The sequence below is a fragment of the Corythoichthys intestinalis genome, chromosome 15 (assembly GCF_030265065.1).
Source record: "Corythoichthys intestinalis isolate RoL2023-P3 chromosome 15, ASM3026506v1, whole genome shotgun sequence".
Classification (NCBI taxonomy): domain Eukaryota; kingdom Metazoa; phylum Chordata; class Actinopteri; order Syngnathiformes; family Syngnathidae; genus Corythoichthys; species Corythoichthys intestinalis.
In genome coordinates, this window is record NC_080409.1 from 44,326,144 (window position 1) to 44,349,188 (window position 23,045).

General features: G+C 39.5%; 2 protein-coding genes across 2 annotated transcripts in view; one reads left to right on the forward strand and one right to left on the reverse strand.

The window, feature by feature from the left end:
- Positions 1-23,045, forward strand: part of vgll2b (vestigial-like family member 2b) — a 124,094-nt gene that overhangs the window by 44,260 nt on the left and 56,789 nt on the right. The window lies entirely within an intron of this gene.
- On the reverse strand, positions 270-22,138 carry ythdf2 (YTH N6-methyladenosine RNA binding protein F2). Its single transcript, XM_057858572.1, has 6 exons — positions 21,923-22,138; positions 21,666-21,690; positions 14,277-14,356; positions 9,799-11,496; positions 5,558-5,623; positions 270-1,616 (listed from the first exon to the last, which is right to left on the reverse strand). The coding sequence occupies exons 1-6, from the start codon at positions 21,947-21,949 to the stop codon at positions 1,593-1,595; spliced, it is 1,920 nt and encodes a 639-aa protein (XP_057714555.1). The 5' UTR covers positions 21,950-22,138; the 3' UTR covers positions 270-1,592.

The following is a 23,045-nucleotide window of genomic DNA, read 5'->3' on the forward strand; positions in this document are numbered from 1 at the left end:
AAAATCTCTATTCACTCATCAGAAATAAGCACTTTATTTTTCCTTAGAATTTTGCCACTTAGGTCTGACACATTAACTGGTAAATCAATCAACTATCTACACTAAACTGGCTTCAAGTTCATCACGTACGTTTGAGAGGAGCAATTGCCTGATACTATAACGCTCTCTTGAGGCCACACCGTGAATTACAACTTTACTGGCTGAAGAAAATGGCGGAGCGCATCAAACTAAAATGCAACACATAAAACATCCAACCAAGTTACGACTGTGAACAAATCAAAATGACACGCACAACTTCCTGGAGCATCTTTATTCTGCCACAAATAAAAGCCAGTAGTTCTGAAACAGGACCTTGCAATGTAATTTTTTTGTGTATGTTGAAACTTCTCAAAAATGTCATGAAACTTCTCAAAAATGTCATTCTGCAGAAACAACAAAACAATATAAGCTAATTTGATTATGGTTGGCTTAAGCAGTCAGAAATGTAAAGTGGGTAATGATGTAGTATCGACAGGCCTGGTTAGTAGAGAAGAATGTGAGGGAAAGGTAGTGATCAGCCATGATTGGATGGACGGGTGTAAAATATGAAACATTCTTCAGCATATAGGTGAAACAAGGGGAATACACACCAGTTCTGCTTAATATACCACATTTATTACTTTGGAACTGATTAATAGAAAGAGCGGGGGCAAGGCCACTCGCATCGCTGTCATTAGAAAAGGGAGAACAAAGAAAAAACCCCAAAAGAATGCAGCCCATTGCAACAATGACTTAAGCTGTCCAAGGGAAAGTAAAGGTGGAGAAATTAAGTCCAATGAAGGCTCTTAGTTAGCGGGGTCTCTTTCAAACGATACTCTCTTGCGCAAGGCTCAACTTAAGCGCTTTCTTCTTTAGTCGTCTCCCTTTGGACATCCACGGTGCGCTCAGTTCCGACACATGCAAAAACAAAATGGAAGGCTACTCTGAATGTCACCTCCAGAAGAAAAGCGGGAAATGACAGAAGGACAAAAACCCCAAAAACCATGGCAGACATGACCATAAAGAACATGACCGACTGTGGTAAACTGTTGAGGGAAAAAAAATTGTGTTCATGTTGATCTCAGACAAAACAATGCAGAAATGATACATGTTGTCCCACTTGTGATCTTGGGACACCATTTTAAACAAACGTGGAGGTGACCATCGCACAAACCTGCTCTTGGACCGTAAAAAAAAAAAAAAAAATCAAGATGATCCTTTAAAAAAAAAAAAAAATAAGGGCGTAAGAAGCATATGCAGTGGAATGGCAAAACAAGAGTTCACCTAAAGATGCTATGCATTAAGTTGTAGTCCTAGGAATAATAGTTTGTCTCATTTTTTTTTCTTTACTACGAGTTCCAAGTAAGTCTTCAAAGTCTAAAGAAATCAAGAAAGTCTTCATTGTGTTTTTACTCTCATCCTCGGTTAATTCTTTAGCCCGTTTTAGGATTTCTTAATAAAGAGACGTGTGGGTGTGATGATGCAATGGCTGGCTGGGGAGAAGAGGCCAGGTAGATGGGGGAGATTGGAGGGGAGGTGGGAGCTTTGCAGTCTTTTGACAAATGCATCAACTGTTACTTGATCCGGCCCTGGCGATCCTGGAAGAACAAACATAGTAAACCACTTTTAATGTTGGAAAAATAACAAAATGCAGAGAAAAATAAGACTTTACTAGCTGTTGCTATTTATATTTTCAGCATACCTAATTTGCTTAGACACCATTTTTCAAAATAGTGAGTCGTTGGCATTAGAGGTCACCAAGAATTGATGACCACTAAAACATAATAAAGATATATAAGGATTTTGTTACATATAAGTATTGGACAAAATAATGGAAACACCTAACATTTTGGCATAATCATTGAACATAATTGTTAAAGAACGGCATGAGGAAAATTCTAATGAAGTTGAGCATCTCGAATGGCCGGCACTATCCCCAGACCTGAACATTATTGAGCAAGGTTTCCCCTACAACAACAACAACAACAAAAAGATTGTGGCGCACCGCCATACCCCAATTTTTTTTTTCTCCATAAAAAATTATACAAATTATAAATTAGAACGTAACAACACATCTAATATCTATAGCTCATTACTTACGCAATATTTGCCAGAAGTCGTCTGAAATAGCACGTTAAACACAAACTGTTCCTTTACACGATTTATTTTGAAAATCTCATCGGTTTTCTTGTTGCAAGCGTGAGTCTGACTATGTTGCCGCAGAGTCGGCAGAAAAATCCACAGAAAGGTATTTCAAGTTAATGGATGGTTTAAACCTGTGAAAACAACCTTATATTGACATGAAGTTTAGGTACTTTTTGGCATGTGTTTTACCCAAATCGTCGAGTCCGAGCATAGCATTTGTTTGTTGCTGATGTTACTGGTAGTAATTTCAGATGAGTATTTTGAAGTATTAAAAAAGGTTTACCGTAATTTCCCGAACGAAGTTCCTTGAGACTTTTTCTGTTTTTGTTTAATTTTGAATTGATTGATGAAATTAGTGAGGAGAGCTAATTACTAGTTTTTTTCTTCAGCGGTGTTCAATATTCGTAGCGGTATTCGTAATTTCCCGAATATAATGCGCACTTTTCCCCCCCAAAATCAAATTGTAAAATCATGGTATGCATTATAAACGGGTACATGGATGGAGACAGATATATATATGTATTGAAGAAATGTATGCGCCGATCCGTTGCCGACCATTACGGTACGTGACGTCACCATTTTGTTTCGGTAATACTTCACTCTGATCGGCCAAATGATTTCGTCTGTGCTAAATTCAGCTTTTTTCACTCTTCATAAAGCACAGAATTTAGTTTCTTGAACTCATTTGAGTCAACGTTTATTGCAGCTCCGCAACTCTGACCATAACAAACGTAACAACACAGTCTTGCTGTGTCCGTCAACTATATCTGTCCCTTTGGAAACTAACCCAAATAACAATAATTCCTATTGTTACAGTCGTGCCGACAGCGATGAGCTCTCTCGGATTTCCGACTTACGTTCTCACTTTGATTTTACCGTATCAATCCATGGAAGAAACATATATTCATCATGATGAAACGAGCAAGTTATACACCAGCCTTTAAAAGAAAAGTCACATCTGTTTTGTTTTCTCCTAGATTCTGGTAAGTTGGAGAAATCAAATCATATTACCGTAAATATAGTCAGTTTATGGTAATGTTTTATGCTATGCTTGTGCTGTGTTGTGTTTCACCAGTCAGTAAAATGACATTTCTGTATCTGTATACGAGCTCTGTTTTCTTGTATTCTTCTATTTATTGGTGCTAAAATTAGGGTGCGTGTTATAAACGAGTACAATAATTTTCCCTAGATTTTAACAGGAAATTTGGGGTGCGCATTATACACGGGTGCGCCTTATATTCGGGAAATTATGTTAAGTTTTGAATGGACGACGGTCTGTTAACAGAACAACTATCATTGTTGTGGTAATTGGTAATGTAGTGCATATAAAGGCCAAATAAAGAAAAAGATGTAAGTCGTACTATTGCTACGAGGAAAAAAAGTTGTATTATTAAGTAGGGGTAATGTAGCTGTAATTAGCGACGCATTTTACCTACATGTGGCGTAGCTGAGCGTTACGACGAAGCATTAGTATAATCATTCTATTGATTACAAGTTGATGTAGATGAGGCAAAATATTAAGGATTTCCTCACTTGCTGAACAGATTCTAAAACAAGATGCTTACAACATTGTTGATTTTAACAGAGGCGGCAACAAGGGTTGGGCATCGTTTGAAATTGAACGATGCCGGTTCCGATTCGTAATTTTGATTCAGGTTCCGAACGATTCTCGATTCAGATTCTTTTAACTCATTCACTCCCAGCCATTTGCATCAGAGTGAGGCCCTTCACTCCCGGCGGTTTTTCTGGATTTTGACTGATTTTGCAAGGCTCACGGAAAATTCTGTTCTATTGCTATATAAACACAGAACCCACCAAAAGAAAGATTAGACTCTCTTCTTTCAGCAGAAAAATAGTTCATATCTTTTTCCATTTTTTAGAAATCAGCATTAGAAAATAGCTTCGTTTGAGCAATTTTCCAATTTCTGATGAAAAAATTGAGAAAATTAGCTTTTTGTAAACGCGTACATTTCGAACTTTGATTTTAACAAAGATATTTTTTGCATTAGTTACATCCCAAACATCTGAATAATGCTTTCTTTTTAAAAAATATCATGAACACCCAGACAAATAGAGCTTTTGATAGCAAAGTAACATTTACATATGACTACTGAGAGATGACGCTTTGTCTCCAAAATGACGCCGTTGTCGCCACGTCAGTCGTGTAAACTTTTCCCACATCGTTGTCTGTCTCACAAAGATGGATTATTTTTGCGTCTCTGCGGGGTCTGCTCGCCGAGCTGCCGCACTGGGGGTCTCACTCGTTTTGCTCGTTCGTCCAGCGCCTGGCCTTCCAGGCGCCCTCTCGGTTGTTTTGTTCGGTCGAAGCGCCGCCAGGCATCATGCCGCCTGCGCTCTGACTGTGCTGCCCGGCCGTTCATTGCTGTTGAATTGGGTTGCGGGTCTTATAAAATGCACTACTGCCCTCCAGTGGCCAGTTTTATTGCTTTAAAATGGGTTTGGAGCCTTGTTTTGTTTCTCAGAACAAGCTATAGATGCTTCTTGTTAAAAAAAACAAAAACGCAAAATACGTATAAATACGTTTTTGGGACAATTAAGCATTTAAAAATAGAACGTATTTATAAGTTTCTGGGAGCAAATGAGTTCAGAGGCAGGGTAAAAAAAAAAAAAAAGGGCAGGGTCCAAAAAAATTGCATGCTCTATATTAAAGTCTTAACTTCTCGATGATTTTTTAAATTATATTAACCTCTCACAGGGCTAATTTTAACTTGCATATAAATATCAGTCTTTGAACTGCAGCAATGTTTTTCCGCTTGGCGGTCAGGGCATCGAAACATGGAATCGAAATTTTAAAATTCGAACGATTCTGGGAGCATCGGAGTTTATTAGCTGGGCTAATGAAATATTTAAAATCTTTATTATGGTTCTTCTGGTAAAAAAATAAAGGTTAAAAAATTCTTGTTAGTCATGATATAAAGCAATTTCGCCACGGCACAACATGTGGGGCTGTCTGCTTTCAATGCAGCCCACCACCACAGCTTCAAAAGGGAAACCCTGTTGAGAATTTATGGTCAGTTTTAGCGATTCAATTAAGAAGTCGATTTCCATCTCCTCTAAAAGAGTTAGAGGGTGTTCTAACTGAAAAATGGCTTAAAATTCCTTTGCAAACAATTCACAAGTTGTATGAATCAGTACCTCGGAGAATTGAGGCTGTAATTGCCGCAAAAGGCGGACCTGCACCATATTAGTTTTAAAAACATTTTTAAGGTGTTTCCATTATTTTGTCCAACCTCTGTATAGCCGTAGTTGTACAGTCAAATTTTAATTTTGAATTTCCATTATTTCCTCAGGTTAAGATAACGAAGTTGCGCAGCGGCTGCTTTTCTGTTAAAAGTAAAGCCTCACTGGCAAGACAGGTTCAATGTGAAATTACCTGCAGCCTGTAATGACTCCTGTTGTTTGGGTTGCTGGGATATGGCTCGCTGCCTTGGACCTCCACCTGTCACAAAAACACCCCAAGTGAAAAAAATGGAAACTTTGGAAACTGGTTTACACTATTGCTGCAACGATTAATCAATTAACTCGAAGTAATTCGATTAGAAAAAAGCTTTGAAACAAATTTTGTATTCGGAGTATTCGTTTAAATAGAGTGGTGTCGTAATGGTTTGTTTTGAAAGTGTTTGCATTTAGTTTTATTGGGGTGGATACACTGCCCTCTAGTGTCAGCAGTGAATATGACATAACTGATTTAACATGGCTGAATCTAGCTGCACCTTGTTTAGACCAACATGAGGTCAGTTTTTGTTTGAGCTAATGTTTTTAATGCATTCATAATTTAGTTCATAGGTATATTTAGTAGTTTTCTGTGGGAACGTGTTTGAATGTTAAGAGCATTGTAAACATTAGCATTTTATAGCATCGTAAACATTAGCATTTTATAGCATTTAAGCTAGCAGACTTTTGCTATGCAAGTTAGCCAATTGTTCTTTTGTTGTACTTAGATCCTCATTTATTTTTTTGATACCATTTGAGGCTAAGTTCAGGTATTTTACCTTTTTTTAAATGAAAGCGCAATCCTCCATAGTTTGAAGAAACACTTGGGAATTACATTTTGTATTCACATTTATTACCCTTTTGAAAGTCTTAAAAATTATCCTAAACCAATTACTCGATTATTCGAACTGGCTAATTGATAGATTAATTGACTACTAAAATAATCTATAGCAGCACCCTTAGTTTACACAAAAAAATCCATGCAAATTTGCAAACACTCCTCAAAATTAAGCCTACAAAAAAGCTCAATAATGCATTTCTTAAAGCTGTTCTAAAAACAAAACATTTTAGGATCTTAACAATACAATCATTTTTAACATTTCACACAGATTAACCTTTAAATACAATTCTGAGTGGGGGGGGGGGGGGCACAACAAAACCTCGGGAAAATTTTCAATCAATGTCATCAATAAAATTAGTGTCATCCATCAGAAGGATACTATTTCTACAGTTAGGAAATACAAATTGTATTACACAATATCTCACCAGGCACATCTACTACTTTACAGATCACGCTTTTTACAAAGCAGTGTTTAAAATGTTACCCACACCAAATAAGAAAAACAAAATGCACTTGGTTCAACACAACAATACACCATTTGTACTGGATGTCATCCAGCTGCAGCACTTGAATTGTTAGTGCATTAAAAGAAATTGTGATTGAATTTGCTTTCAAGTGAGCGATGTTCACCAGATTATGCACAAGACTCATCTCCGTTTTGATGTCATGAAAACTTGCTTATTCGTTATATCCTTGCTTTCAAGCACAGCAGACTCCATTTAGCATTCAAAATATAACCAATAACCTCCACAGGTGTTTGTTATTTTCATTCAAAAAAAACAAAAAAAAACATTGCAAGTGAAAATATTCGGGGAAAGACGCTCGCCATGTACTGAGTGCATTAAATTCAAACTGAAAGCAGATAAAATAAAACCCTTTATCGCTTCTACCCTGTTTGTGCATCAGGGAAAACCAGTTAATGCAAAATAGTATCCCCCTGTCCCTGTCAAATCGATTAACCTATTGATAAATGTGACTCATCACACAACCAAGCCGTCAGTCCACTCGCTCAAATAATATTTACTCTAGGGCTGCAGATATCGATTATTTTAGTTGTCGATTAATCTATCAACTAGTTAGTACGAATAATCGGATTAGGAACATTTAATGTGTTGCAAAATAAATTTTAGGAGATGTAAAACAAAGGTTCGCCAAGATTGTACTTTCAAGAGCATTAAATGTGAAAAAAAAAAATCCATACTTTCTTCAAACTATGCAGAATTGCACTTTAATTTGTAAATAAATTAAAATACCTGGGCTTAGCCACAAACGGTATAAAAAAAAAAAAAAAAGAATCTAAGAACAACAAAAGAACTGGCTAACTTGCATAGCAAAAGTTTGCTAGCGTAAATGCTATAAAATGCTCAAGATCTTTCACAATACTCTTAACAAATTGTTCAAACACGTATTCCCACCAAAAAACGGCTAAATATAATACATATATAATAAAATAAATTACAAATGCATTAAAAAAATAAAAATAAAAAAAACGAAAACTTCCAACCCTATGTTGGTCTTAACAGGAAGCAGCTGGATCCAGTCTCGTAAGACGAGCTATGTTATATTGACTTGCCACTTGAGGGCAACTCATCCACCCAAATCAATAAAACTAAATGCAAACACTTTCAAAACAAACCATTACAATGCCACTCCTTATTAAACGAATACTTGAAGCAGCATAATTAGATTTAAAGCTTTTTTCCTAATCGAATTACTCCAGTTAATTGATTTAATCGTTGTAGCAATAATTTACTCATTTTTAAGTAAAGATTTTCTAACATTAATATGTGCCAAAACTCTTGGAGGGTTAAAAAGGGAATTCATCAGCAAGGGATCCCAAGTGGATAACAACGCTGCCTTTGGGCCTTTTTATTAACTTTTAATTCCATTGTCATACATATCAGCTACATTTGGACAAAGGGTTATTTAGTAGCTGTGGAATAAAGTGCACAACAAGCCTGCAAATAGGGAGTGGGCACAGCTGTGAACCGCAATAAAAAATAAAAAAAAATCTGAATTTTTTAAATGATGTCCGCCTCCAAAAATGTCCAGAATTACCTATATGAGTAGTTTTAAATGTAACTATTTCATTATATGACACCAAGACAACTTCAAACTCATTACCTTTAAGAAATAATGGATTACAGATTTGTGTTAGAAAAATTGCACCACAAGTGTCGTGTACATGCTGTGAACACTCAACTCCCACAAACCACTAAAGCCTGGCTCCTTCCTGACATACAGGACTCCCATATTGGTTGATGCACCATTTCAGCGTAGTTTCGAAGGAACCAATGACTAAATTCAGTGTAACAGATCCATTGTGGCATTCAAAAGCACAATAGAAGGGCAAAACATAAGTTTTTTTCCTGATGAGAGTCCCCCCCCCCCCCCCCCCCAAAAAAAAAAAGTAAATACCCTAATTTTCGGACTATAAGCCGCTACTTTTTTCCCTCATTTTGAATCCTGCGGCTTATAGTCCAGTGCGGCTTACTTGATGATTTATTTGGGTTAATAGGTAAAACTTTACTTGAGAGCGGCATCATAAGACTGTCATAAGAACGTCATAATTATGACATGACACTATCATGGGCATCACTGAATGCTTATGACAGATGTCAATATGTGTCATGAGGCATATTATGTCACTAACCCCATTTATGTCCAGCTCAGATCTTTTACGTCCATTCAAAAGTGAGATTTGCTGGATGACACTAACCATCATCTATTATAAGCATTCAATAATGCTTATGACAGTGTCATGTAATAATTATGACAGTATTATGGCACCACTATCCAAGAAAATGTTACCAAATACAATAGCTAGCAATTAATGAAACAACTGGAACAGTAACTGAAGAAAGAATTAGCACAGAACATGAATTTTGATTGTAATTTACATCTGTAGTGCCGCAATGCATGCTAGGAGGAATGTTGGATGACAACAGTGTTGACAGCAGGTGGCAGCAGAGGTTGACTGTCTCCCCCAAGGGAGCAGTGATGGCCAAATGAAGATTTTTGAAACACTAAGGCTTTGCAACCAATTGGTTCAAAGCTTCATGGTGGTTCATTGGGTTTCATGACAGTCTTATAATGCCTTTGTCAAATCAAGTGTTACCAGTTACTATCTTTTGGTGTAAATATCCCATAATACAATGAGGACAACTGCGGCTTATAGTCCAGTGCGGCTTATCTATGAGCAAATGCTGTTTTCATGTCAAATTTGGTGGCTGGCGGCTTATAGTCAGGTGTGCCTTATAGTCCAGAAATTACGGTAGGTGAATTACCAAACAGCTAACAGGCATAAGTTCTTGAGTACATTTTACAGAAGATTTAAACACACGGATGAGATTAAATTTTAATCAATGACACATTTTAACTGGCAGCCCGTTCAAATGGATTGGCAGTCTATTACCGTTAAAGACAGCGAAGAGTTAACGTTGAGTAATTGTTTAACTATTGCGAAGTAATGTATTGTACTACACCTGACCAAACCTGCTTCTAATATTCCAATTTCAACCTAAGCTCAAGTTTCAGGGCCTCTCGGTATTCATCGTTACCTTTTTCACACATTCTTCCTCTTCCTGACGCTTCTCGTAGTGCGAAAAGTCATCAAAGATGGAGGTGGTGTGTTTGTAGCCAGCGATAATCTTGAGCACCTGCCGGGCCTTTTCCAGCGGCACCTCCTGCGTGTCCCGAGAGTTGGTCACCGGCTTGTTCTCGTTGTTCTCCAGCCGGATGTGTCTGAGCTGACTGTTGGGAACGTCTTTGACGAAGATCCAGCGCACATCAAAGCGCCCCTTCCACTTGTCCTGCGACCACACGCCGGCAGACGTGTTGTAGTCCACGGCCGAGCGCATCTCGGCCACGCCGCAGAAGTGCCCGCTGCCGTTGACGCTGAACAGGAGGTAGAGCGGCCCTTTGGCGCCCAAGGAGCGGTAGGCGGCATCCAACCTCTTGTTGCCATGCTCCGTGCTGCACCAGATGTTGTACTTGATGGAGCGGTGGATGTCGTCCTCGGAGTAGCTTTTGATGATAAACACGCGGCCCTGCTTGGGGTTCCAGTCAAAGTCCTTGGGGTTGTAGTTGTTGACCATACGCAACTTCTCTAAGACTGGGTGGGGCTCGGAAGGCACCCCGGGAACCATGCCCACTCCGGAGGAGGCGGGAGGCGACTGCCCCGCACCGGTGCCGCCGCCGTCCCCAAACCCGTTGGCTCGGTTCCGCGGGGGCACCCAGCGGGTGGGCTGGCCCGCCTGCTGCTGTTGACTCGGCGGAGGCGGGGGGCCCTGGGAGAGCGGCGCCTGGGGCATTGGAGCCATTCCAGGCTGCCCGCTGGATTGGAGCTGATGCTGCCCCATCTGGGAAACCGGAGGTACCAGCTGTCCGTTGCTGAGGGGCATCTGTGGGTTCCCCGCCGCCGTACTTCCAGGCTGGGGAGACGCCTGATTGGGCGGTTGCCCATTGCTAGGAATTGGGGGGCCCTGCTGTGGCGTGACTGCTTTCGGCACATTGCCCTTGTTGTCCCACGTGCCGATGTCCATGTTGTGTTTAATGGGCGGAGGTGGCAAATTCGTCCCGGCCATGCCACCCTTGGTTTTCAGCTTGGGTTGAGGCTTGGCCGGCTTGCTGGCGATGTCTGCCCACGAAGCAGGCTTGGCGGGGGCGATGGAGACGGGAGGCATGCTTGGCGGTCCGACAGAAGACACTGGCCCGAGAGGACCCCCTCCCGGTAAGCTGGAGCCGACCACCTTCGGAGCCATGTCCCCATTACCCCCTGGAGATGCGCCCCCGATCTTTAACCCTGCCATGCCCTGGTCTAGGCTGTTCATACCGGGCGCCTTATTCAGGGGTTCATTGGCAGCAGGCGCAAAGGGGGACTGTCCGTCCATCACGGCTCCTCCCAGGGAGCTGGGAGCATAGGCATAGCTGCTGCTGTAGCCGGAGCTCTGCGGCGTGCCCGACTGTCCCTGAGAGCTGCTGTTTCCCCACGCCGAGAAGTCGATGCCGCTGGGGAAAAAGTTGAAGCCGTGCTGGCCCAAGAAGGGGTTGCTTCCCAAGGGACCCGGCTGCCCGAACATGGCATCCGGGAGGTAGTGGGGCTCTCCGTTGCTTAACTGTCCATAGGAGGCCAGGTAAGGCATAGGAGGGTCCCCGCCGGTAGACCATGCTGCCTCGTTGAGGGAGTAGGAAAATCCTATGGAGGGGCTGTAATAGCTGGGCATGTAGGAGTCAGACATGGCCGTATAGGCATTGCTCTAAAAGGGAAAGATGAAGCATTTTTAGTCACAATGTGTCAATACAACAAAAATAAGTGTGGTCAAAATAGGTATAAAAATATGGCGGAAAACACAGAGAAGACTGAAAAAGCAGTTTCTGCTCTTGCACCCCTCTTTAAAATAAACTGCTGTATTTTAAGCCAAAAGAACTGTTGTGTTTGATAGAACAATATGTCTATATGCTGCCATAACAGATTCATGGCGCATTAAGCCCCCGAACCATTTTTAATTTGTCCGTTTTACCCTGGAAAGCCCCCGTTTACAGACATCGTGCAACCGATTTCAATCTAGCCATTAAAAAACATGGTAAGTAATCATATTTATGATTCAAAATGTCTGTCATTTTTAGCTTTGAATCATTAATTGAAGTCTAATATTTAGTTTAAAATTTAAAAAAAAAAAAAAAAAAAAAAAACGACTTTAAAAACTTATTCACTCGCATAAACTTTTAACCAAATTACGTCCCAATGAAAAACTTAGCGTCTGTAAATAAGTCACATATATATGTACCTCATGACTATCGCTTCATTGTATTTTTTTCGTTACTGTCGCATTTTCCCCAAAATTTTAGACAAATAATCGATCCAAACAAAGAAAAGAAAAAGTTTAAAAGGGTAAATATATGAAAATTAAAATCTCGACCACTCCTTTATGTCTGCGATTTCTGCATCGTGACCCTTGTTATATTACCATGTTTCACCCATAAAATCCCCCCAAAATGCGGCTGTGGCCATTCACAGCTGTGTCTTGACACTCGGTGATACATGCTACATGGAGTTTTAGAACGAAAACAGTTAAGTACGCGATAATATCTCATTAAAATCATGTCGTCATTAATTATGCTCTCGGTTGGTCTCATCTCCAGTTAGGGTTTTGCTGTTTAAAAAAAGATTTTTTATTCATTTTTTTTTTAAATGCCCTCCAGTTCAAAATTTTTCTTCCCCCAGAAAATTGAGATTTTAAGCTTTCTAATGATGTGTCACACATGCATATAGGACAATTTTGAAATTTGGCCAAATTGGGGGTCTCATAGCTGTACTTCAAGTCACCTGAGTGTTTTCCACCATACAGTGGGGAGAACAAGTATTTGATACGCTGCCAATGGGATTGTAATGGTTTATTTCTAAAGTGTTTGCATTTAGTTTTATTGATTAGGGTGGATACACTGCCCTCCGGTCTGCCTCATTTCACATGGCTGAATCCAACTGCACCCCGTTAAGACCAATGTAAGCTAAGTTTTTGTTTGAGCTCATGGTTGTTAATGCATTTGTAATTTCCTTTAGATATATTTAGCCATTTTTGTGGGAATATGTGTTTGAACCATTTGTTAAGAGCACTGTAAAAAAAAAAAAAGTTAGCATTTTAGCTAACCGACTTTTTCTATGCAAGTTAGCCAATTGTTCTTTTGTTTTACTTAGATCTGCAGTTATTTTTTTATGCTGTTTCAGGCTCAGCTCAGGTATTTGATTTTTTTATGTTCCTTATCCCATTACTTGATCATGGGAAGTAACTAGTGCATCGATTAATCGACTACTAAAATAATCGATAGCTTCAGCCCTAATGAAAACCATTATTTTTGACAAAACGGCATATTGAAATGATGACAATCAATGTTTTGATCAATAAAGAGATCCACATCTTAATTTTTTACACCCATATTTGATATTTGAGAGTGACAAAATATGAATCCAACTGCTCCATGTTAAGACCAACGTAAGCTACGTTTTTGTTTGAGCTAATGTTTTTTTATCCAGTCATAATCTAGTTTATAGGCATATTTAGCTGTTGTTTTGTGGGAATATGTGTCTGAACCATTTGTTAAGAGCATTGTTAAACAAAAACAAACAAAAAAATAAATAAAAAGTTAGCATTTTATAGCATCTTAGCGAGCGGACTTTTGCTATCTAAGTTAGCCAATTGTTCTTTTGTTGTACACAAATCCTCATTTTTTTAAATACAGTTTGAAGCTCAGCTCAGGTATTTTAATTTTTCATGTTCCTTATCCGATTAATCGATTATTCGAACTAACTAGTTCATCGATTAATCGACTACTAAAATAATCGATAGCTGCAGCCCTACGTGAATGAATTATCACATTATGTTCATACCAAAAGTTTCATACTCGTTAACTTTTCTCAAACTTACTTGTCTGCATATATGGGCATTGATCTGCGCACCTCACAGTAAATCTCGTATTTGTCTCATCGTAGCCGAGCCAATTCCAGCAGTCTTGCCACTGGGGCTGAAACTTTCCCTTTTCTTTTCATATTGGATTTCACTTTCACTCAACTCCTTCAGTGACTTTCTCTTTCTTAAGTGGTCTTTTTAACCCCCGGTGCTTGGCCAGGTGCTGGGGGTTTCAGAAACATGCTGTCTTGCAGTATAACGTTAGGTGGGTACTGAGATACTGACAATCAATCAGCAGCAGTCATCAGGTTGCGCACGTTTACGCGGGAGCGAGCGAACGAGGTGTATTTACGCCCCACGGAGAGCAACGGCTGGTGCATAGACTGTAAAAGTTGTCTTTGATCGGGATACATAACGTCATCAAAACACGAAACTACTGGGATTTAAAGTGAAGATTTTCCTTTTTTCAGTGGTGAGAGCATTCTTCTAGCCCTGACCGTTTTAAAAATACGTCCGGGCCAATGGGCCATTGATATTGTTGACCCCTGTAAGCAGTAAGTCAAGTTGGATTTTCAATACGCAAGTTTTTTAAACTGAACCAACAGATCTTACGAAGGAGCACCAATGCTTACCTGTCTGGCCTGAGTGTTCAGATAAGGCTCAAACTCATCATCATTCAAGGAATCCTTTTGGGTCACTGCTCCGTTTTGCACTACAAATAAAACAGGTAAAATCCAATTAGTGACATTATAGGATACTATGAAAAATGCTTAACTGTTGCACACTTAAAGGCTGGATCTTCATTCACAGCATGGCTTAAGTGAGACAATCGGGATATAGATGAGTCATGGTATAACATTAATATATTATCAGATCAGCACATGTAAAGTGTCTGCCTTCAACAGCTGGGAGTAGTGACACCTCTTCCACAGTTTTTTATATCGGTACAAGAAAGGTGGCAATTGCCGTCACTGTCGGTGGTGAGGCAGCAAGCGACAGCTAAACCAAGATGTAAGTTAAAAAAAACAAAGATTATATTTTTCTGGAATGTTAACTTTGTACATAGGGCAGTATCTAATCTTCCAACGATTGTTTTACTGGCGGCTGTGGCGCAGTTGGTAGCTCGAGTTGTCCTGGGACCGAAGGGTCAGTGGTTCGATTCCCGGCTGCAACTGCCCACTGCCGAAGTGCCCTTGTGCAAGGCACTGAACCCTAATTTGCTCCCAATGGGTTGGCAGCTGCCTTGCATGGCAGCAGCCATTGGTGAATGTGCGTGTGAAAGGGTAAATGTGTGTTAATGTAAAGCGCTTTGGGCATGGTAACCATGTAGATAAATGCGCTGTATAAGTACCATTACTGATTATTGGTTTATGATTATATGCACCGTAATTTTCGGACTATAAGCCGCTACTTTTTTCTTTCATTTTGAATCCTGCGGGGTATAGTCCAGTGCGGCTTATATTTTCTAATTTATTTGGGTTAATAGGTAACACTTTATTTGACAGCGGCGTCATAACACTGTCATATGACCGTCATAATTATGACATGATTCTATCATGAGCTTTAGTTTATGCTTATGTCATTAAGTGACATCCGGCAAATTATGTCACTAACTCCATTATGTCCAGGTTGGATCTTTTACATCCATTCAAAAGTGAGATAATTTGCCAGATAACACTAAATGACATCTGTCATGAGCATTCATAAATGCTCAAGACAGTCTCATGTCATAATTATGATGGTCTAATGAGTCTTATGGCGCCACCGTCAAATAAGGTGTTACCAAATACCATAACTGGCAATTAATGAAACAACTTTAACAGTAACTGAAGAAATAATTAGTACAAAACATGAATTTTGATTGAATTTACACCTGTAGCGCTGTAATGCATGCTAGGAGGCATGTTGGACAACAGTGTTGTCAGCAAGTGGCAGCAGAGGTTGACTGTCCCCAACAAGGGAGCAGTGATGGCCAAATGAAGCTTCTTGAAGCAATAAATCTTTGCAGCCAATTTGTTCAAAGCTTCATAGTGGTTCATTTGGTCTTATGACAGTCATGTGATGCCACTGTCAAATAAAGTGTTACCGGTTAATATCTTTGGTGTAAATGTCCCATAATACAGTGAGGACAGCTGCGGCTTATCGTCCAGAGCGGCTTATCTAGGAACAAATGCCGTTTTCGTGCCAAATTTGGTGGCTAGCGGCTTATAGTGCGAAAATTACGGTATATTAAAATATATGGCAACTGTTATTGGCTGGCAACATTGTTAGACCTGTAAATGGGACCGTATATTGAATAAAGTCGCGTAATCTGATCAACTCTTTCAGCGACATTGACGAAAATGGAGGTCCAATTATGTGGCTCTTCCTTCTGCTGTGTTGAACGAATGTTTATCACCGTCAATGACAGCCAATGTGGTACTGGTAAAGTGAAATTGTTTAGACTGTCATTCCTTGACCAGCAAATTAATATAGCAGAGTTAATTTTGTCAACACTTGTAGATTAGTTGAAATTTTCTTTTATTCCAGACAATTTTAGGTTGATTTACCTGACATGTTAGGGCGACTACTTCCGCCTTCATCAGAGTGTCCGCTGACACTTGGACAGTAGTCGCCGAAACATGTCAGGTAAATAATATAACCTAAAATAATTGTCTGGGATGAATGAAAATTTCAAATAACAAATTTCAGTGGTACCGCAACATACGATCGCTTTGACACTAGACATGTGCCGGTTACCGGTTTCACGGTTTACCGTGGTGTGAAAACGTTGCGGTTTCAAAACCCCTAAAATTTTCCGTCAAACCTTAGTACAGTATTTGCTATTTTTCATGTGCCAAAATGCAGCCGAAGTGGCTTGGTGCGGCAGCGCTCACCCTTCCCCTGTTTGTTGCTGTGAGTGTCAGTGATGCTATTCTGCTAAACAGCCAGCAAACCCAAAAACACACCCTCCAAACACAAGGCGTACTTTTCTTCCATTTATTGAGCTCTCAAATCGTGGTGAAATATACAAATGAATACATTTAAAACGTTGTACAATTGTATTTTTCCACGTGTGATTAGGTTCAACAGGATAGCAGTAGCACCATTAAAAAGTTCGCCAAAAACAAAACACACATTTTCCTTTCAAATTCAATATACAAACCAACTAAAACTTACAAAGACGAATGTTAGCCTAGGCTAAGCTGGGAGAGCATCTTCGTCGAGATTTTATGTCTCACAGCCGCTGAGTGAGAAACAAGCTTGAGTGGAAGAAGGGGGGGGAAGAAAAAGGATCGCGTCAAAGATCGCTAATTGAGAAAGGAGGTCTCACTCCTCACTTTTTTTTTGTAGATGAAACCTTTCCTCAACAATATTTACATTTTAACTAATTTATAAAACTAACTTATACATTTTTAACTACCTTAACTTTAATTAACTTATGAATTCTTTGTTCTTTTTAACACAAAGGCATGGCATCATGTGGACCAGAGTTGACACAGTGGCTGAAAATGGCGAAACTTCACTTGAGCCCCCCCCCCCCCCCCTCAAAAAAAGTCATACAGTATATATTTTTATTTAGAAGTGTTTTTACTTTTTTATAGCAATTATCTTGTTCTTACTCTAATATTGAGCAACTTGAGCTGTGGCTGTGGGTATAGTCTAGGTTCTATTTATTTTATTTTATATAAAATATTTGTTATTTTTTGTTAATTTATCTATTTTCACATTATATTCATGTTCCAATTTGCAAATATGTTTTGAAAAAAAAACCTGTTCAATGGAAAAAAAATGTTTTTTTCTTTTTCTTTTTTTTTTTTTTTTTAAACCCATACATCTCAAAATTTTGGAGCTATAATTGCAATACCGTGATACCGTGAAACCGCGGTATTTTTGCTCACGGTTATCGTACCGTCAAAATCTCATACCGGCACATGCCTATTTGACACACAATCTTTTCGATATCCGACGTAAAATTTGACTCGCCATTTGTTTCTAAATCCGACGACATGCTCAAAATACGACGATTTTTGGCAGCGCCGCAGTTTCTTTGTTTTGCCGAAAGACGGACGCACGGCAGGTTTTCTTGTGCGGATAATCAACACTGAATCCAAAAAGGTTAGTGCAGGTGGAGAAAAAAAAAAAAAGAAAAGGTGACGCTTACCATTGAAATGAAGATATAAATGATAGCAAAATATAAGCATGGTGTGTGCATCCATGAACTGGGTCGAAAACAGGGCCGTGAAATGTCGATCTCCTCCGTTCGCCAGTCTTTATAAGTTAAGGTTACAATTCTTATTGCGGTAGTATCGCCAAAGAAATCGCCAGCTTCGTCAGGTTTCTAATCATTTATTCCGTCAACTTGTGCAAAAGCAGCGGACGCCAGCAACAAAACAAAGTTAACTCTTGCTCACCATCACGTCAGCCCCGCGGTGCGTTCAGGTACAGCAAAAAAAGTCCGCCACATTAGAATCCGATTCGTTACATTTTTACAGGTATTATTATTATCACTATTATTATTATATTATTATTATTATTATGATTTTTATTCATATATTATTTGTTTTGCCCTCTGTAATTGCTATTTACAATAGTAATACTTTTATTTATTAAGGATTTGGTGTAGGTTATTGGGCTGTGGAACGAATTAACGGAATTATAATTTATTCTTATGGGAAAATCCTGGTACCAGGTAATACCAGGTAAAGCTGAAATAAAACGCAGTCAGCGCGGTCTTCGGGACGCAATGAGGAACGGACCGAGAGTAAATATCATGTGCAGCTAATGCCGCTAGGTAAAAAAAAACAATAATGCCTGACTGCGGCCGTCAGCCGCTACAAACAGCACCCAGTTGCTAGTTGCTACAAACATACGACAACATACGGCTATGGTAGATGTCACATATATCTAGACTAGATGTGAAATAACAGACTTTCCCGCGCTAGTAAACAGGCGCCATCTTAAAGCAGTAGACTTCCCTAGAAGGCTCTGTTGTAGAGAACCTAATTACTTTTTATCTAAAATTCCCCTAAATCGGCAATATCTTGACTTGAATCCATCTTTAAAAGATGAAACAGTTTTAAAACTTTCACATGTCGAAAGTAGACATGAGGGAAATTATGGAATAACGGCCGCAATTTTAACAACTTTAACGGTTGATTCTAGAGCTGGGAATCTTTGGGCACCTAACGATTCGATTACGATTACGATTCAGATGGTCCGATTTGATTCTAAAACGATTATTGATGCACCCCCCCCCCCTTTTTTTTTTTTTTTTTTTTTTTAATGTTTTGTACATTAGTTCCAAAATTGTTCAAAAATACTCTCAGGCTAAACCAAACTACTATTTCAGTATCAAGTTAACATATAGCAGTAAACAAATATACAAAAATAACAGTAAATAAAAAACTCCAGTCCCCATTCTGTATCAGCAGCTTTAAACTACATTCAATTAATTTAATGTTGTGAATCAACCGTTAAAGTTGTTAAAATTGCTCCCGTTAACCCATAATTTCCCTTTTGTCAACTTTCGACATGTGAAAGTTTTAAAACTATTTTAAAGATAGATTCAAGTCAATATTTTACCGATTTAGGAGTATTTTAGATAAAAAGTTAATTAGGTTTGCTTGGAAGGTTCGCTACAACAGCCTTGCAGAGAAGTGTACTGCTTTAAGATGGCGGCCGTTTACTACGTCTGCATCTAGCTTTTTGTAGATGTGCTGCAAACGCTACCGTAGTGCATCTAGTCTTATATAAATGATATCTACCGTAACATTATGTGGATGACGTACTTTTGTAGCAGCTTCAGGTATGTTGTTGTGTTTTTTTATGTCGTGGCATGAGTTGAGCTAGAGCCGTGAGTTGAGCATTGGCATTACCCGAGGGGCCGGGTAATGAGAAGCATGATGTTTAGCTACTCTCGCTCCGTTGCTCATTGACCGCGCGGCGCGCTGAGTGTGTTGTACTTCCGCTTTACTTGGCATATTTCAATAATCGGAATTTGGATGTTTGTGAATCGTTCTCGAATCTTCCACGGCCGAATCGCGAATAATCTAAGAATCGGAAATTTTGCACACCTCTAGTTGATTCACAACATTAAATTAGTTGAATGTAGTTTAAAGCTGCTGATACAGAATGGGGACTTGAGTATTTTATTTAATGTTTTTAACCGATAACTTGATACTAAAATAGTAGTTTGGCTTATTTATCCTGAGAGGATTTTTGAACAATTTTGGAACAAATATACAAAACATTTTTTAAAATGGGGGGATGGGGGTATCAATAATCGATTTATAATGGATCGGAGTCTCTGAATCGTAATCGAATTGTTAGGTGCCCAAAGATTCCCACCTCTAATTGCCACCAATGGCAGTGAATGAGGTAGTTTGCTAGGTTGTTTGCAGACGCCAGCATCAAAACAAAGTAAACTCTTGCTCAAAAAGCAGTATTAAGGATTTGGTGTAGGTTTTGGGGCTGTGGAACGAATAAACGGAATTATAATATATTCTTATGGGAAAATCCTGCTCGACATACGACCATTTCAACTTACAAACAACGTCCTGGAACAAATGGACTTCATATGTACAGGTACCACTGAATTATATTTCTAGGTGCGAGTCTGAATGACTCTTTGTCAAAGTCGTCTGTTTGGCCAAAACAACGAATGTAAATTCCACACTGAGTTCCAACGATGATATTCTCGTCTACTACCATTAACAGTGGCCACGTTTACATGCTGACTTTTATTCATACCGATTCAAATCATTCCGAATGGAAATTTCACATCAGCTGTTTACATGTCACTTCATCTATTCCGATCCAGCGTTTACATGTGACTGCCTTTATTCCGAAAGGACGTTTGACAACTGCCGTCTGACATGCGTAGATTAATCAAAACAAAGCGTCACGTTGCAAAACATGGAGCTCGATCATCAGATCAGCTGCTGTTTTAACTTTTCGAGTGGAAACAAAACTTCAGAATGATACGCCGTTCATTTAAAAAGTTGTGTGGGTGCGCTGTGCGTGTGCTTGGAAGCCATGTTGCAAGTGACGTTACTTACGTCACCACGTCAGTACGGAGCATGCGCAGAAAGAACGCAACCAGACACCATTCCGCTTCCCTGTTTACATGATATAATTTTACTTCTAATCGGTTTGGGAAAAGGAATATTCCACCCCTGTGAATCGGAATGAAATTCCATTCGGTTTGGGCCTGTTCATTCCGAATGAGGTGTTTATATGGAACACATTTATTCGGTTTGAACAAATATTCCGATTGTAATTGAAATATTTGGCTCCATGTAAACGTGGCAAGTGATGGTCGTCTACTACAAAAATGGGTTTGACGTCTATTGCCACCAATGGCAGTGAATGAGGCAATTTGCTAGGTTGTTTGTCTTCTTGCTTCTATTAGGTTTACCTGTAATAACCCTTCTCCAATGTTGCTGTTTCTCTTGTTTGCTTTTTGGTTTCTATAGTGTTAATATAAGCATGTTCCCGTGAAGACAGCTCCCGACAATTAAACCTACCAACGTACATACCGAGCTACCTCTTATGTGCATGTCTGTCTAAGTGTATTCGTAAAGCAAATGCATGGAAGACGTGTCATTTGGGGTTAACCTAGCAACCAGATAGCGGCTAACATGCTAAGCAAACAAGTGTCCGAATGAACGCCAAGGGTGATTTTCACATAAACTTCCCCAACTCGGCGTGCTCGGTATTATTTATTCGGAGGTTTTAATACATAATCAACGTTCTAAATGTGAGCTATTGCTTTGGGATAGTGTGAGAGACAATTCCCTCGCACACGTGTCATCGCGATACAAAGCGAGTTAGCGAGGAAAGGGGGGATTCAGCTGGGCATCATGTAGCCAACTTTCGGGGTTGAAACGTGGGAACATAGGCCTCGTGTACTACTCCCAACGTACATTGCAGGCGTGTTGTCAAGAAACGCGACGCTTCAAAGCGACGAGCACACGTTAAACTCGAGCTTTCAAGTCAAAATAAGTGATCGCGAGGAAGGGAAGGAAAAAGCCGCTTACCTTTATTTGCTTGGCCTTTCGGTCTCTGGATTGGGTCCAGGTGATTCATGAAGGTTTGATTTATGAGAAAAGAGGAAGGGGAAAAATTGATGAAGATATAATAGGTTGAGCAGTCAGTTCCGTTTAGCAGGTGGTCAAGGCCTACTGCTGCACTACTTAGCCACAGCCGCTTTTTGCCTCTCGAGCTAAGCTATTCCTCGCTAGCCGCAGCCGCCGCGCGATGCTGCCAAATTGCTTCAGAAAATACCTCTCTTTACCTGTTCGAGGAGGCTGCTGGCTGACATGTCTTTTTATTCCCCCCGGCAGACTGCCTAAGTACACTACGAGCGGCAGGCTGGAGAATTTCGCGTAGCTACGGGTGAAATTGTTGAGCCGAGCGCCCCTATCTCCCAACAGAGCCTGCTTGGTGTCTACACAATGGCGGGCTGCACTTTGCTTGACAGACTTCTCAACATGGCTGGGCGGCCTCGTCAGCTCCGGGATGACGTTTAGCGACAGCGGACGGGCGCCCTCTACGGTCGGGGAGGAACTAGTACAGTGGTGGCATTCACGCCAAGATGGACCCCCTGTGGAAAATTCCCGGAAAAATATTGTACAATATTATTCTAGATTTTTTTTTTTTTTTAGATAATTTTTGCTTACGAAACTCTTTTTTAAAAAAAAAATCAAAATCCAATGATGGTTTGCAGCTTTGAAAGCCTGGTGCAAGGGAATGGAAATCACGCAATCACAATTCAAATTAGCGCCATACGAATTTTCTTGAACCTGGCACGATTCTGATTTTGAATTGGGAAGACGGAGGAATGAACAATTACAGACTTTTTCTTAAGATAATAATATATTTGTCATATAAAAAAAATAGCAAGATTTTCAAATAAGAGGTGCCGATTTCAAAAAGCAAATTCCCAACACTGCATAAGCGGATTTTAAGGAGGGGGCAGCCCCCGCCCGGTGGCCGAAAAGTGTCATTGCATGAAATTTACTTTCCTATATATATAAAAGTTGTAAGACAATAAAACTGCAACAAAAATAAATAAAATGAACAAAAACAAATATTTTCATAATGGGTCAAAATTATTTTTTCGAACAGATCATGTGACTAGCACCTTAGACGGTTGCATATAATTTTCAAAAAAATAAAAATAAAAAAATAGGGAAGACCATTTTTATTTTTCAAAAGATTTTTTTCTTTTATTGAATTTTTTATTAATTTTTAAACTTTTTTATTGAAGCAACTTTTTGGGTGATTAAATGATTTAGACACAAATGTCCTACCCCTAATATGGCCCAAACACAAAAAGGATTGCTTCAATCAAATAAAACTTTTTCACTGAAAAATTAAGTGTTCAAATGCAAATTTTTCAATTTCAAGTTTTTTTT

Bases quoted from the DNA above. Each gene is read 5' to 3' on its own strand.
- ythdf2 (XM_057858572.1), bottom strand. From the start codon at position 21,949: ATGTCAGCCAGCAGCCTCCTCGAACAG. The intron at 11,497-14,276 runs GTAAGCATTGGT...TTTCCCTTTTAG, and splicing joins TGAACACTCAGGCCAGACAG to AGCAATGCCTATACGGCCAT. The intron at 1,617-5,557 runs GTAATTTCACAT...TTGTTCTTCCAG, and splicing joins GGAGTCATTACAGGCTGCAG to GATCGCCAGGGCCGGATCAA.